Below are 16,823 nucleotides of genomic sequence, written 5' to 3'. Positions count from 1 at the left end.
GCTCATAAGTTGCTATTTCTTTCTTAATTTTTAAAAATTACTTTGAAATCTTTCACCATGAGACTTTTTGTACACATTTAATTGAAGAATTTGTTTTTCAGCCTCAAAAACAACACTGTTAATAAACCAAAAATAATGAGAACATAAAAATTTGATTATGGTAAAGAGAATAATTCTTTTTAAAGGTTTTGTAAAAATGTCTATTGAACATATTTTGAAATGATGATAAAAGTAGCTTAAGTATACTTATAAATATGCAGCACAGTGGGTTATTAATTTCAATACTGTTTACAATGCCTTTAAGCACTCAATTGCAGGGTGTTTGTTTAGGAAGTACTATAATTGCTCTCATCAGAGAGAAATTAGCTTCATCACTTATAAGAGCATTTCAGAATGATTTTAAGTAATGACAAAATACATTTGGCACATACATATCACTTCAGCAATTCTACTAATATCCATTAGTGGGTCATTAGGGCAAACACAAATTATGTAAAGCTCAATGGCCTATCAGATAATATAACATTTTTGATATTTTAATTACATCTTTTTTTAATACACTGACAACATATAGGAGCTTTAATGTTTATTATCTTATTTAACCTACATGGCAACCTTGTGAAGTAGGCAGGTATTATCCTAATTTTATAGACAAAAAGACTAAACTTGGGTGGGGGGGATGGTACCCAGAGGGAACCTCGCCAGGAAGGGACATAAAACTGTAAACCCAATTCCCTACCGCCTCACACTGGTTCATCCTGACCACTACAACACCAGTCTTGAGAAACTTTGAGATTTGATAGGTTAATTCCTTTTCATCTTGAAGTTTTGACTGCTAATAGGAGATTTGGTTTTAAGTAAGGAAATCTTATACAACTCAAACATTCGAATTAAGGCTAAAGATTCTGGCACAGCTTGTAAAGCAAGTACTAAATAGTAAGGAAATAGGAATTAAAATCAGTGACTGGGTACTGTAGACATGTGGCAAGGTTGCAGCAAAGGAGAGAGGATGGTGGATTAGGTCATCAAAGTGGTAGGTGAGATTTACAATGGACTTTAGTTAAGGGGTGGCTAGAGGTTAGACCAGCTAGAGGAGAGGAGAAAGGAAACAACAGCTAGGGAAGTAGAGAGTTTGCTAGTGGGAGAGTACGGGTAATGGGTAGTCTTCCTGAGGCTGAGAAAGGTGATGATAAGTGCTAGGGTGGAGGAGTACAGTAGAGGTGAGTGTTGGAAGGAGATTATCTGTATCAATTTAGGAAACTACTACAGTAGTGCAGGCATTATTTAATAATTGATTATAGTATAGAGTATGTTGTGAAAATTCATTGGTTTTTGTTTTCCAATTGCCACACATGCCAATGTTACAAATGACAGTCATGTTTAGTTGTGTGGAAGTCTTGCATTGATTTTAATATCTAAGCACCTGGGAAGTCAAAACTAAGTATGTTTCTTTCTTTGTGAAATAATTTAATATTATCCATTGATAGCAGAGATGAGAATATCACAATCCAGTTAAGCATTACTAGTAAGAAAATGGAGGCAATATCAGCACAGTTGTCCATTCACGATAAAGTTACTCCAATGGTTGATATTGTATATGTCTTTTCTAGGCATGTGGTGGCTGCATCATATCAGTCGGGGGCCAGATTCCAAACAACCTGGCAGTCCCTCTGTATAAGAATGGTGTCAAGATCATGGGCACAAGTCCATTGCAGATCGACAGGGCTGAGGATCGGTCCATCTTCTCAGCTGTCTTGGATGAGCTGAAGGTGGCTCAGGCACCATGGAAAGCTGTTAATACTTTGGTAAGGAGAGAAACAAGTGTCTTTTCTCAATGTTCTTTTGTGAAGAGTTGTAACCTGAATGTTAACTATTGGAGGTGTTAACTACAGGGCAGATAGGATGTACCATGCTTAGTAAATTTACTTTAAAGTTGCTGTATTTCCATGATTGCAGTTAAAGGCTGATTATAAATTGATAGCAGTATTCTCATTAAGATTCAGACCATGGAAAGAGGTTCAAACTATTTTTGAACTAGATTTGATATTTAGAATCAGAGGCTAGAAATTTTATGTATTTTGATGTCCAATACACATTTTAATGGTGTCTTTTGAGAAAAAGAATAAAAAGTTGAGTTGCCACTTGACCTAACAATACTGTCCTTCAATTTTATTGCATATTTTAAATTATTCATACTTTTATCTGTTTGTTTAAATATTATCTAATTGTTTCTATTAATTAGAATGAAGCACTGGAATTTGCAAAGTCTGTGGGCTACCCCTGCTTGTTGAGACCTTCCTATGTTTTGAGGTAATACTGTATATTGTTTTCCAAAACAATGATTTGAAAATTGGGAGATAAAGAAGTGCCTGCTATATGCTGTTAGCACTAGGCTTCTATGTGTAGTAATTTGTGAAACCCACTGACAATCCCCAAATCATCACATCCAGTTTGAAGACCAATGCACGAACCTTCAGCTTAATGCTTTTCCTTCAGGAATTGGCAATAGGAAGAGACTACAGTCCTACAGCTAGAAGCATAGCTTAAGGAATCTCCTTGCCAAACTAAGGGAAGGTTACTTTACATTAAAGAATATTAAAGAACAAGCCAATTAAACACAAACACACATGCACACAAATTGGGATATGTCCCACCAGTGTCTGTTTTCTGATACCCAGAAATGACAGCTTCTCTTTGACTATTTTCAGCACCTTTGGATATTGCCTTTGTTTTGAAATTTTGAGTTTTTGAGATCAGATTTTTTTAATAGATGAATTATAATGATGGAGAGCAGGAACAGTGAGGATCTTTTATATTAAACTTTGAAACTGACTTCTATCATAAAAGGTGAAGTTGTGAATTATCACTTATTCTCTTCAGATGTTACCACATGTAAGGAACTACTTCACTGAACAGGGGATAATAAGAGAAACACAATTTGCTGTGCACAATTTGAAAGTGTAAATGGCATTTGAGATGGGAATCCTTTAAAAAAATGAAAAATTTCAAATGAGGTGGAAAACTTTCCTTTCTATTTAAATGACATTTTTTTGTAAACCACAGTCTAATGATACTACTTCTTTGAGAAATTAATGTAAATTAATTTAAACAACATGCACACATTTGAGGAAGTATTGAAAAAATGCTTTGACTACTGAACTTCCTTTCTCATTTTTGCAATTTATAATCTTTGTTCCAGTTTCCTATACTTTGAATTATCAGTGTTTTTGCATTAGCCGTCCTCTCGTAACAGATAAAGCAATGAAAGCTCTTTATGCAGAAATCTGTAACAGAATGATAAATGCATGAGGTGATGGATATGTTAATTAGCTTGATTGAATCTTTCTATAAGGTATACATAGATCAAAACATCACATTGTACCCCATACATATACGCAATTATTATCTGTTAATTAAAAATAAATTTTTAAAAATCAAAAAAGACAAATTTATAATAGAGTAGAAAAGGTAGAGAAAATGCAACTTTTTAAAAGCAAAGGGAAAGTAACATTTTTCTCTTATTTCTTCCCTTCCTCTTACTACTCCTCTTTTCCTAAACCTCCCATTCCAATTTGAAAATGTCAAAATTCAGAGAAAATTGATTTCAGATAGCATTATTTCCCATGCAGTTAAAAGGAAGGACACCGTAGAAAAAGTTTCAGTTAAATATTGTATATTATATTTGCAAGTGTTACTAAAAAATTGGTTCTTTTGTAATCTGGTTAAGGTAGTAGAATAAAATGCTTTCACAATGTACTAGTGGGTTAAGATTAACTGTTGCTAGTTAATTCAGAAGAAACAAGGTTAGAGAAATTATTTTCTGGACTAACTCCTGTTAAGGTCTAAGAATTACTTGGAAGCAGTGGAATGCTAAAACTAAACCAGAAAGGGCAAACCTTGGAGAAGAACAATCTCTAGAGCTACCAGTCTGCTCTTCTCTTCAGGCATTATTACAGGTCTCACCTTCTTTCTCTATCCTCAACTTCGGTGACTGTATATTTGAGTCAGTTGTCCTGGTGATTAAATGGAGTAAAGTCTCAATTGAACAAGGCATCTTCCTATTCAGCCCAGACGGGAACTAGAGGTTCTGAGAATCATTCGAGTCTAGCATGCTAGTATGAAACTGACCTGTCTTCTTTTTCTCTTTTCCCAGTGGGTCTGCCATGAATGTGGTATTCTCTGAGGATGAAATGAAAAAGTTCCTAGAGGAGGCCACTAGAGTCTCTCAGGTAGTGTCCAATTTCTTCTTAGTGACTTTTACCTCTTCTGTTAATTGCTACCTTATTTTGTATGCCATTTTTCTTTCACACAATGTTGTTAGGATAAGTATTCCCCCCACCTTCTATCTACTAGTCTCCTACATACGACAATGAGAAAACTCAAAAACATTAAATTATCATTAGATTTGTAGGATTAGTAGAAGATGGAGACCTGTGCCTATTAGATCAAAATAGAGATTTGTATGTTTTTAGACTCCAGGAATCTAAAAGGATAAGCATTCTTGTTCTCCCCATGGGTTAGATACTGGTCAAGCTATTCCTGGGATTCCCAGCCTCAAGGGCTGCTCAACCATGCTCACCACTAACCAGTGAAAGCTTCCCGATTTTTAATTTTTATACTTGGGAACTTTGCCTTAGTCAAAAATGCAACTTTAATAATAAGTTGCCTCATTCAACTGTTTCTTTTTTTTTTTCTGTTTTCATTTTGGCACACTCCATTTGTGAGTTAATAAAAGTGTTTATAATTTTGTAGTGACTCAACCTCCTTCCTCCACTGCCCCCAGCTTTTACTTTCTCCTTCAGTGTTACCTCAGTGTGATCCATTTAAGATTTACCCAGTGGGGTTATTGATCTGTGGTCTTTGTAATGTAGAGGATAAAAGTAATGTTTTCCTTTTAAAAGCTTTCAAAAGCTAGTTGGAGTAGTGGAAAAAAAAAAAAAAGAACAACTCGTAGAGAAGAGTTTGATGTTAGGCAAGTGGAGTTTGGAAGGGTGAAATCAGAGGTATCTCACAGAGGAATAAAGAGCGTGGACTGATCCTGCACACAGGAAGCAGGGTCCTCTCCCGTATGAGAGTGGCTCCCCAAGGGTGTCTGGGGGGTGAACAGAGTAGATAAAGATAAAGAGTGAGAAGAGGCAAAGAGTATGAAAAAAAGAAAACTAAGTGGATTTTGAATTCATGTTTGTGGGAATGTCAGATAACTGAAGAGGGAATCTTTCTAATGGGCCAGTTTTCATGAGTACACTCTGGAGGGAGTTGCTGGCTGTCCTCTCCTCTACCCTATTCCCTGTGAGGGGTCCTGCCATGCCCCCCTTGTGAGGAGCCAGCAACTGTACCCTGCTAGTCTCATGTGAGTCATGAGGCATGTATGTCCTCTCTTTTCTGCCTGGAACACTAGACCTCATAGGACCTCTACTCGGTAGAAGATTTTGAAAAATATATACTTTTTCTGGTAGCATATGGACAGAACCCATATGGGACCAAAGGTTAATAATAGAGATGTTCTGATTAAATACTTTCTGGTTCAATTCTCCTCATGAAATTACAGCAGAATCTGGGGTGCTCAATTCAATGAATTTAGAGTAAAAGCAGCCCCTATAAATCATTCCTGTTTATATATGTTCATTCCTATATAGCATCTGCTATATAATGGCATTGTTCTCAGTATCAGGGTTATATTCATGAAAAGAAAGACACAGTCTCTGCTCTCACAGAGGACTTTTATTGCTAGGGACAACAGACATCAAATAATTACAATTGAGTATTATGAGCAATGAGCATTGCAGTAGAGAAAACTCGGGATGCTAAGGGAGACTGTAAAAGTCTTTAGGGTCCAGTCCCTGAGGAAGGGACTTTTAAATTGATGTCTGATGGTTGATTCTGGGTTAACTGGGTGAAAGGCTTACATTGTGGGTGTGAGTAGGACGAAAGGAACAGCACCTGCAAAGACCTGAAGGTGAGAAAAAGCATGGGGTTTCTAGAAACTGATAAAGCATCCGGTATATGGCTAGGACACCAAACACAGTGTTGATTATAATGATGGCAGATAGGTAGGGTAGACAGGGGACAGATAATGGAGACACTGTCAGTCATTACAATGAGTTTGGATTTTAGTTCTATTTTCTATTTTAGAAAAATTAGCGTGCTATAATGCAGAGAGAGTGAATTATGGGGAGAGACTGAATTCATGGAAAGAAGTTAGTGAGCTGTGCTGTGGCTCAGGGTAGAATGACAGTGCCTTGGATCAGAGTAATGACACAAAAGATGAAGAGAACTATTGAGGATGTGCATTGAAAGGAATTAGTGAGCGGATGGAGGTGGAGGGTGAAAGAGGATACAGGATGACTCCTGCATTTTTGCCTTGGACAACTGGATGGATGGTGGGGCCATTTATTGAGATATGGAACACTGGAGAAAGAGAACATTCTAGAGAGTGGGATCATATATTTAATTTTCAACCTTTTGAATGTGAACTGCCTGTGAGGAATCCAAGTGGAGATGATTTGAAGGCAGAGGGTTTTATAGATTTGGAACTGAGAGTCAAAAATCATGCCTAGAGATAGAGATGTAAATACAGATTTTGAAATAAATAGCGTCTCACTTGAATTAAAGCTTTGAGAATGGAAGCAGTCACTGAGGGAGAGAGTGTAGAAGATGAGGAAGAGCTAAGACAGACACTAGAGGAATACTGGCGTTGAAGGACTGGCTGGAAAAGAAAGAACCATGAAAGAGCCTGAGAAAGAAGCATGGAAATGTAGTTCATGGATTCCAAAGGAAGAAAGTGTTTTAAGAATGTCTAATGCTGCTAAAGATTGAAATATATTAAGAGCTTTTTCTTCTTAAACATAGTAAGGACCGTTTCATAGATTTGTTCAGTTGGCCAGGAGGGTGGATGCTGTTGTTGTCCCACCTGCGTTCCTTTATCTGGGGGAGCAGCCATCCCCCAACTGCTGGGATAGCTGATGACACCCTTTAATTGAACTCTTTTCTGGATAACTCTTCCCAGTCAAATGGGAGCCTCACTGAGCAGGAGGCGAGATCCCTCATCCCACCTCCACCCTGAAACCCTAGACAGTGACTGACTTCTGCCTCAGCATGGGACTTAGCTCTGCGGTGCCGGTCGTGCTGCAGAGCTCCCTGGGGCAAGGCTGAATCCAGGATCCACCGAGACCACAATGTACTGGCCTTTTCCTGCTGCCCCATCCTGCTTTTCTAACTCCCACAATAAATCACTTGAACAAGAATCCCCATCTCAGTCTTGGCCAGAGAACCTAAGACAGCTAGGAAACTTTACCTTTTTTGGAATTGTGCTGTTCCCATCATGATATAGAAAGAAAACCTCCACATAGTCTCATCGAAGTTCTAGTAGGCCAACTGTAGGAAACATCTGATATTTAAAAAATAGGGGACAGAGATGGAGAGAAATTTTTTTTTTTTTTTGGCTACCAAATAGTTGCCTGCACAATAGGCTTTTGAAGAGAAGTAAGTGTGCAAATTTACCTCATTTAATAATAAATTTTAAAAAGAGAGAATCTTTTTAACAGCATAAAACATTGTTTACTTTACCACAAAATTCAATTCTATTTAAAGTGTTCTGTTGAAGGAGATAGGATATGTTAAATTTAACACATGTGTACAAGATAATAAATTTTATGATAGTGTCCAGAAAGGGTTTATGTTCAGGGGAAGATGAGATGTTCAGAGAAGGCTTCAGGAAGGAGGTGGCATCTGACCTAGGCCTTGTAGGACGAGTTGAGATTTGAGAGAGGAAGCTGAGGAGGAAAGGTACAGAGAACATAAGGGGAAGAGGGGCACAGAGGTACATGAGTGCAGGGCTTGGTAAGAAAACAAGTGGCCTGGGTTGCTGGTACCAAGGGCACAGAGGAGAAAGTATTTAAACCTGCAGATCTTCAGTCAACCTCTTCATTTAGTCTGGAAAAAAGCAAGTGGTGGTCAGGTTGTAGAGTGCATCCCAACCCTGTCATGGAGTAACTGAGTGTGGAAAGTACTTTAAGAGTGGCTGGGTGCAGTGGCTCATGCCTCTAATCCCAGCACTTTGGGAGGTCCAGGTGGGAGGATCTCTTGAGGTCAGGAGTTCCAAACCAGCCTGGGCACCACAGCAAGACCCTCATCTATAAAAAATATTTAAAAAAAAAATTCACTGAGTGTGGTGGCACATACCTGTAGTCCTAGATACTTGGGAGGCTGAGGTGGGAGGATCACTTGAGCCCAGAAGGATGAGGTTACAGTGAGCTATGATTGGGCCATTGTACTCTAGTCTGGGCAACAGAGCAACCCTGTGTTTAAAAAATAGAATATAAAATAATAAAGAATGGCAAGGGATCTGAAACAGCCAAGGAAGAAAGAACATTTTAAGAGTAATTAAGAAAAATGATTGTACAAATGTCATACTCTAGAAGGTGGTATAAGGCAAATCAATTTCAGGCAAAGGATTTCATCTTCTGCCTGATAAAACTGAAACAAAATACTGCTTTTCTTCTAAGTTATTTCACAATTCTCGTATAGAAAACTGATTTAGGAAGTAGTAGTGCTTGGAACAGGTGAGGGTAGGAAGAGAGAAAGAATCTGAAACAATAATAATGTATAATCATAGAAAAAATAGAGAAATATTCTTGATTCTGGTAGCAGAGGAGGAAGCCACATTCTGCTTCCTTCTTAGCACCCTCTTTTCTCTAAATAGCCTAGACACCTATGTCTGGGATTTCCGCACTCATGTTCAGTTTGTTGAGCATTCAAAGTTGGAGAAAGACCCCCTGCCTGACTGTAAGCAGAGAATGACCTTGTTCTTACAACATAGATTGGCTAATGAGTTTATGTAGTATGTTTAGCCTTGAGGTTTTTTTGCAAGTATTGCCCTGATATTTACTTAAGGCATGTGACTCATTTGACATTATACACACAATTTTAGCTAAATATTCTGCTCTCTGTTTTCCTTGGTGACAGGAGCACCCAGTGGTGCTGACAAAATTTATTGAGGGGGCCCGGGAAGTAGAAATGGATGCTGTCGGCAAAGACGGAAGGGTAAGTTGTTTATTCCCACCTCCCCTATCCCTGCCTTCCCATTAGTTTTTTTTTTTTTTTTTCCTTTAGCAATCTTGAAACATTTGCAGGTTAGAATTCATGAATTCTACAAAACAGGTCTCCACTAACAGTGGAGATGCTGCTTAGTAAAAAAAAAACCAAAAAAAAAAAAAACCATCAAATTCCATGACACTTCAGTGTGTGTCATGGGTTTCATGTTTCCTGTGTTTCATACTGTTAGGATTTCTCTTTGATGGTATTTGAAATTAATTATCATCCTGTACTCATCATTCTTTTTGAATAGACTTTCTCTCATTTTCTTTTGTCTGTAGTTTTCCTTTCATGTTTCAATGGATATTATAAAAACATCCAATACTTTTCTTTCTGAAGTTCCTAATAGAATCCCTGGTTTTTCTGCTTTCTTCATTTCCCACCCTCCCCACTTTTTATCAGGTTAATAAAGGCAAACCAAACAGAGGAGATTGGGTAAGGATAATAACATAAAATTGGCTTCCCATATCACATCTTGTATTGCTAATACAAGGAATGCCTTCAACTTCAGGGAGAAATCAAAACGTGAAGAATGTTTTACTTTAGTTTGCTAGTTGTGTTAATAAGGCATTTGTGATTTATCTTGAAATAATAGAAAGTTATGTTTTAGGGAGTCCATGCCATTTTATTTGCTTTAAGGAAAGATGAAAAGTTAGCCTTCATCTTTTGCTTTTCAAATACTTCAAAACACTACTGAAGATGTTAAAGGTTCTTTTCTTTTTTTTTTTCCTTACAGATTAGCAGTTCAGTATAGGTTTTTTTTTTTTTTAAATTGCAATGGTGTCTACTTTACCACAGAATCATATAATCTTGAGTTGAATCCCCCTTTGGAGATAATTTATTGTAGCCCCCCACCCAAGAGACAGGAATTTTATTTACAGCACCCCTAGAAGGTGGTCATGTGTTTTCTTTTAAACTCTTTGGTGATACAAAGCACAAAATATTCTAAGATTATGTATTGTGATTTTTTTTTTTTATATCTCAGATATTCTCTATCTTGAAATAAGGTCTGCTTCCCTGGAACTCTCATCCCTGCCGCCTTCCTGAGTTTCAGAGCATGAGTTTAATCTCTCCCTTCTTTCAACATTTTGAGTATTTAAAGATTGAGATATAAAATAAGAGGAATGTGATTGTACCTATATGGAAGTTGAGAATGTAAGACTGGTCTAGAGACATTCATATGTTTTCCAATATTGTGCTGTGAGGTAATGCTGGTCTATGGGCCTGATTTGGTCTAGCTTGCCAGAATGTGCACTTGCCCTAAGCTGCTCTCAGACACTGACCATTGCACATCATCCTGTGTGCTCCCTTTTCAAAGTGTTCCAGGTTATTCAGGTAGTTTTTAAACTGTCATATTCAGAAATGGGCATAGAATTTCAGATACGGTATGACTATTCCAGAGCTCAGTGGGATGATTGCCTCTCCTTTTCTAGGCACTGTGCAAAAATAAAAAAGAGCTCTTATGATACATCAAGTATCATCCTAGATACTTTATATGTTCTCTTTTATCCTTATAAACACTCAATGAGACACACTCTCCGAGACAGTAACCATTGTTATTTGCTTCTTATTAGAAAAAGATGCTAAGCAGGTAAAGCACCTTGCCCAGGTCACAGAGCTCATCAGTAACAGCAGAAGGATGGAGACCCAAATGTCACTGTTTTAAGTCATTTATAAATCCAATAAGCAAATCTTCTACATAATTTATTTAAGTCTTTTACAGCCACCCAATTCTTCTACCTCCCTTTCAGCTTCATCATTTCCCAAGGACACACGTGTTATAAACATATAGGTTATAGTGATTGAAACCATAGACTTTGGAATCTGACAGATAAGCTTCAAAATACCAGCTCAGTCACGTACTGGTCACATACACTTGGGTTATTTATTCTTGCATTGCTTTCGTTTCCTTCTAAAGGAGGATAAGAATATTTTCCTCTTGCCTCCTTCCTCTCTCAAACTTCAATTTAAAGATCTCTTGATCAGGTCCTCATATCTTCTTTCTAGTCCACCTAAGTTATACCATTTACCCAGCTAGATATTCACACTTCTCCCATCTTCTGTTCTTTTCATGTGTCTAAACGATAAAAACACCTGCAATGCCTCCCAAATGCTGCGACTTCCTACTCTGTTTTTAAAAGTAATACGAATTGGTTTAGTTTTCTTCTTTGCCTATCATTTATACCCGTACCAATCAGCCACCCTCAGCTGCCCCTAGAGGGGATCTGTCACTGCACAGGGAGGTCTGTGTGCGGCTCTTTCTACGGCTGTCATCAGAAACTTAGCAAAGGGGCTGGTCCATGCTTGGAGCATCTGTTAGGATGAAAGGGGAGGGTGAGGGAGTAACTTCACTGAGGTAGGTGCCTGACAACTCTTTTTAAAATCTTTTTTTGGCCAGGTTATCTCTCATGCCATCTCTGAACATGTGGAAGACGCAGGCGTCCACTCAGGAGATGCCACTCTGATGCTGCCCACACAAACCATCAGCCAAGGAGCCATTGAAAAGGTCATCATTTATAAATAAAAGTAGAAAGGAAAAAGCAAAAGATGAGAAGAAAACCTTGGTTTAAAAAAAAAAAACACAAAACAAAACTAGGTAGCAATGGAAAACATGCCACAGGTTAAATTTAATGATGGGGAGATCTTCCTTGCTCTGAGTCAGCTGGGTATTTTAAAGATAACAATGTCCTTCATGGCGTTTTAGAGCCCATTTGATTGTAGGCTAGCGCAGTCGTTCTCAAACTTTAGTGTGCATCGAATCCACCCGCAGAGCTTGCTAAACTGCAGGTTGCTGGGTTCCACCCTGAATTTCTTATTTCATGGTTTGGGTGGGGGGCAGAATTTGCATTTTTAACAAGTTGTAAAGCAGTGCTGTTGCTACTGGTCTGAGGAGGACATTTGGAGAACTGCTGCTGCAGGGAATTCTTATGTTTGAGAGCCATTTGGAAGTGAGCCACATATAGAACCATGTTTCTTAGGAGTGGTGCAGCAGAAACTTGTGAACTTTCTGGAACCTCTGGTTCCCTCCGTCCCCACCCTTACCTTTACCTCCTACCAGCATTTTCCGATGTGTCTCTTTTGACCCCTCTTTGAAAGCCACTCCTTTAAAGAACTTCTCATGAATGATGACTCTGCTTCAGTATGTAATATGCATTGCTAGGTGTGTACTCAGAGCCTATCATCTTAAGTAACTCTTGAAAAGGTCCCATTAGTTTTCAGGTATCTTGGGTCAGGCTTCGCTTTTTTGGTGAGCTTTTCCAGCAAATTTTCCTTCAGAGTCCATGCAGATCTGTCTGTCTGGTTGTACGTTGGGCTGTACATTTTCCAGAACAAAGGCTTACTTTGTTCTGGAACATGGAGGTAGCAGGATACTTTGTAATAGCAGCCCCATAAGAAGAAAAAAAGTTCACCATTTCAAATGTACTTTGGTTTCTCATGTCAGGATAAATGACCTCTAGAATTCAGATTTGTCCAAATTTCTCAGACCTCACTATGCCAAGACTCCACTTCCTTATATACCCAATGAAGTTTCTGAACCACTCTCGTGAGTGTAATGAACGAGGAGCTCTTGCTTATTGTAATCAGTGCCCCCTCTTGGCATAGGAACCTTCTGGCCCTGGTTGGATACAGGGATTCCTATATGTGACATGCAGGGCCTCCCTGCAGGGAAATGCCGTTTCCTTCCGAACATAATATCTACCCTTGTAGAGTCCAGAGCAACAGAAAAGCAACATGAAAGAAATCTCTGTGGTCTCTTTTCAGTACCATGTAATTTCAGGGCCTGTACCTCTCAGCAGGTAGGTCATTAGATTGATAGAGAGTTTGGACTGCAGTTTCTGGTGCTGAAGTGACAAAGGATTCCATTTAAATCTCAAAGTAAAGCCACGTAATGTAATTATAGGTAGATGGGGCATTTGTTAGAGAGAGAACCCTGTAAAATTATTTGTTCTTTTCCCTACTACTCTGTTGTGACTATTTATGATATTACATATTATTTTTTTGTTAATAGAAGCCTAATAGTGCATCCCATTATTATTATAATGATAATAAATGTAGATGTAGCTCTCTGTAAGGAGAAATTAAATCTAAATTTAAGGTGCTGTGCTTTTTTTCTATTTGTTTTTTAACTAAGGTATGTTCTTTAGCACTATGTCATTGTCTTTTTGATCTAGGTGAAGGATGCTACACGAAAGATTGCAAAAGCTTTTGCCATCTCTGGCCCATTCAACGTCCAGTTTCTTGTCAAAGGAAACGATGTCTTGGTAAGAGATGCCAAGGTGCTTGAGAGAACACCACTGCTGTGTTAGGTCATGTTGGTTTGTGTCCCTACGGTAATTTCCTCTGTGAATACCAGCCACAGAGCAACTGAGACCCCTGCAGCTGTTTGTGTTTGCGTGTGGAATGTTGCATAGCATATAATGTCTGCATTGATTGAAGACACAGGCCCCTTGGGGGCACGGATATGTCAGTCACAGCTTTGTAAAGTCCTCTGATCTGATCCACTGGAAAGAAGATGACTGTATGCCATCCACAGGGTAGCATAGACAGATACATTAGCAGTGAATATCATAAAGTAAACTGAATGTGTAGAGTTGTCATAAATTATGTGCACTGAAGTTCTGCTTTACTCCTTGCTCAGAGAAGATATCATTCGCAAAAAAAAAAATGTTAAATCAACTAGGTTAGTCCTAATTAGTCTACTTAATTTAACTAATCAGTAACTGCCTTAGTCTATTCTGTCTTGCTATAACAGAATACCTGATGCTGGGCAATTTGTAAGGAAAAAGTTTATTTGGCTCACCATTCTGGCGGCTAGAAAGTCCAAGACTGAGAAGCTGCATGTGGTACGGGTCTCATGCTGCTTCCACGCATGGCAGAAAGTAGAAGGGGAACAGACGTGTGCAGAGAGATCACAGAGCAAGAGAGGAAGTGAGAGAGGGAAACCGAGGAAGCCAGACCCTTAACAGCCCACTCTTGTGGGAATTAATCCATCCTTGAGAGAGTGAGAACTCATTGGAGGGCATTAATCTGTTCATGAGGAATCCACCTGCTTAACCCAACCACTTCCTACTAGGCCTGAGCTCCCAATACTGCCACATTGGGAATCAAATTTCAACATGATTTTTGGTGGGGACAAACCAGATCCAAACCATAGCAGTAACCAACATTGATTCACCGCCTGCTATGCGGTTATATGGTGGCTTCAAAGATGTATAAAGCACAGTCTCTTTAAACTTATAAAGAGTTTATAGAGATCTTAAACTCTTTTAATTTAGTGAGTACTGGGAAGATCTTATAATTTAGTGAGCACTGGGAAGAAGATGAATTTGTAGATAACTATAACATAGAGTATAATAGCTGTTAGATGAGATATACAAATAAAATGGTGTTGAAATTATAGAACAAAGAGAGAATATTTGCTAGTGTATGTGCACATGTGTGCAGGAACACGTGTTTGAGGATCATATGCCATGTCTGGGGTGGATCATAAAAGACTTCAGGGAAGATTTTGTATTGTGAACTGGACCTTAAATGATGGCTGAGATTTTGACAAGTTAAGGACAGTACGGAGGTTATTATGCATAGATAGAACATCATCTATTTTTGGACACAGTGAATAGTTCAGTTGAGTGAGATCATTTTTCTAGGCAAATAGTGGAAGGTGAACTCAGGAAGTAAGATTGGGGCCAGGAAAGTGGCATAAGATAAAATAGAGAGGTATAGTGAAGCCAGAGGATAGAAGGCCTTCAGGGACTAGACTTTAATCTCCTGCCAGTGGAAATCCAGAGAAGGATTTCAGGAGGGGTGTGGCATCATCTGAGCCCTGCATTAATCTAAATCTGTCAGCAGTGTGTGGGGATGGAATTGGGGAAGGGGATGAAAAAATGTCAGGGTTCAAAGATACTGAAATTAAACCAGTTAGACAAAGTCCCAGCAGTGGGGTCGAAAAAGGCAGGATTAGCAAAACAAGAGCCGGTCTCCAGTTAATCCTCTTTCTCCCTGAATTTTATCTCTTCAGGTGATTGAATGCAACCTGAGAGCTTCTCGATCCTTCCCCTTTGTTTCTAAGACTCTCGGGGTAGACTTCATTGATGTGGCCACCAAGGTGATGATTGGAGAGAACATTGAAGAAAAACCTCTTCCAACATTGGAGCATCCCATAATTCCTGCTGACTATGTTGCAATTAAGGTAATACTTTCAAAAAATCTATTAGTCATTCTATGAGTTCCAATGAAATTAAAAGAACAATTTGTCATCAAAAATCTTGCTCCTTTAAAAATCTTCTAACTAAAGTGCCAGACTCAGGATTTATGTTTCCTTTCAATAATGCAATGCAGTTGCACTACAGGCAACTTTATGTAAACTGTTGTGCATTTCAAACTTTCAAAAAATCATCTAGAATTGCATAACTTCAAAACCAAATAGCCGAGTGAATTATAAACTATGCTTATGCAGTTGACACAATGGTGCCAGTTTAGGTGGTAAGCAGAAGTCCTGGATATAATTGACTAGGATAAGGCTTGAATTTTGCCAAGTCTTCAGGAATGCATGACTCTTGTAAAAGTGGCTACCCTGTGGGGTTTAATTCTTACCATGCTGACCACCTTTACTTAGTCCGTATTTTCTTTGATGGCATATTTTTTCCATTTGAAAAATTGAGATAGCAGTTGCTGTTTACAGTGGTGCTGTGAGAGCAAGGAAATTGATGGCACCTCATGAAAAATGAGCAGGAAAATTTAAAGTTATTCACCAGTGTTCTCTATGTATGTATATTTTTAATAATACCTTAATAATGAAGCCATTGTACTCCTCTAGATGCCTCAGTATGATTGTGCACAGAATATTTATAATTATGACATTTAACTACTTTGCTGGACAGGCATGAATATTAGTGGGATATATATAAATATATTTGAATTTCCTTAGATGAAATGCACAATGAAATTAATTTATATTATGTGATATATTTATGTGACATTGACATATTTTCATTGCCTACAGAAGGTTCCTGTTCCTATATGTACTAGTGACCTCAACCATAATTGTGTTACAGATGAGAATCTGACTTCTGATTTTTCTAATGGGAGCTTTAGGTTGAAGCTATGAATCAAAAAATATTTATTGATCTTGTTTAACAATTTAGGATGCCTCAAATTTTATAGTGCATTGAGATAGAATGTCACTTTTCATGTTGGGGAAAGGGTAGCATTTTATTCCTAGAGACTATAACACAAACATTGTAAAAGCTTTTAGTAGAGAAAGAGAGAGTGAGAGAGAGGAGAATTTTTTGTTTGAGACCAACAGGTGGTAGGCACTGAAAAATATTTTTTCACTACAGATTATATATATGAATTTAAAATTCATGTTTCTTTGTTCATAGTTATAGGAATATATGCCTCTATTTCTTCTGATAGATTAATATATGAATATACAAACATAATTTCAAACTAAAAATAATATTGATCAATAGATATGCATTTTTAGATGCACTGTATCTTCCAACTTCTTTTCTAGTTATCATTGTATATGAATTGAGTTTTGTTCAAATTACTTATTCATTGTCAATTGTAATAGTCCTGGTAAAGGGTCAGTGGATATCAACAGATGGGGAAATAGGAAAGCTGAAGAGCAAGAATGTATAATAACTTGACTAAGATAACCCAGTGAAATAACCCCAAGCCAGAATTCCCATCGTAACTTATGTGCCAGAATCAATGAAGGAATAGTC

At 38.0% G+C, this 16,823-nt stretch overlaps 1 protein-coding gene across 1 annotated transcript in view; it reads left to right on the top strand.

Annotated features, from left to right (window-relative positions):
- The window catches only part of CPS1 (carbamoyl-phosphate synthase 1), a 117,029-nt gene that overhangs the window by 85,767 nt on the left and 14,439 nt on the right, over positions 1–16,823 (top strand). The window contains exons 26-32 of the mRNA XM_069482737.1: positions 1,611–1,805; positions 2,243–2,310; positions 4,154–4,229; positions 8,965–9,042; positions 11,492–11,599; positions 13,266–13,355; positions 15,113–15,283. Coding sequence (XP_069338838.1) covers positions 1,611–1,805; positions 2,243–2,310; positions 4,154–4,229; positions 8,965–9,042; positions 11,492–11,599; positions 13,266–13,355; positions 15,113–15,283 — 786 coding nt within the window. The remainder of the gene's footprint in view (positions 1–1,610; positions 1,806–2,242; positions 2,311–4,153; positions 4,230–8,964; positions 9,043–11,491; positions 11,600–13,265; positions 13,356–15,112; positions 15,284–16,823) is intronic.

This window comes from Eulemur rufifrons, chromosome 1, assembly GCF_041146395.1.
Source record: "Eulemur rufifrons isolate Redbay chromosome 1, OSU_ERuf_1, whole genome shotgun sequence".
Classification (NCBI taxonomy): Eukaryota; Metazoa; Chordata; class Mammalia; order Primates; family Lemuridae; genus Eulemur; species Eulemur rufifrons.
The sequence above is the reverse complement of the archived record's forward strand: the minus strand, read 5'-3'. Positions and strand labels throughout refer to the sequence as shown.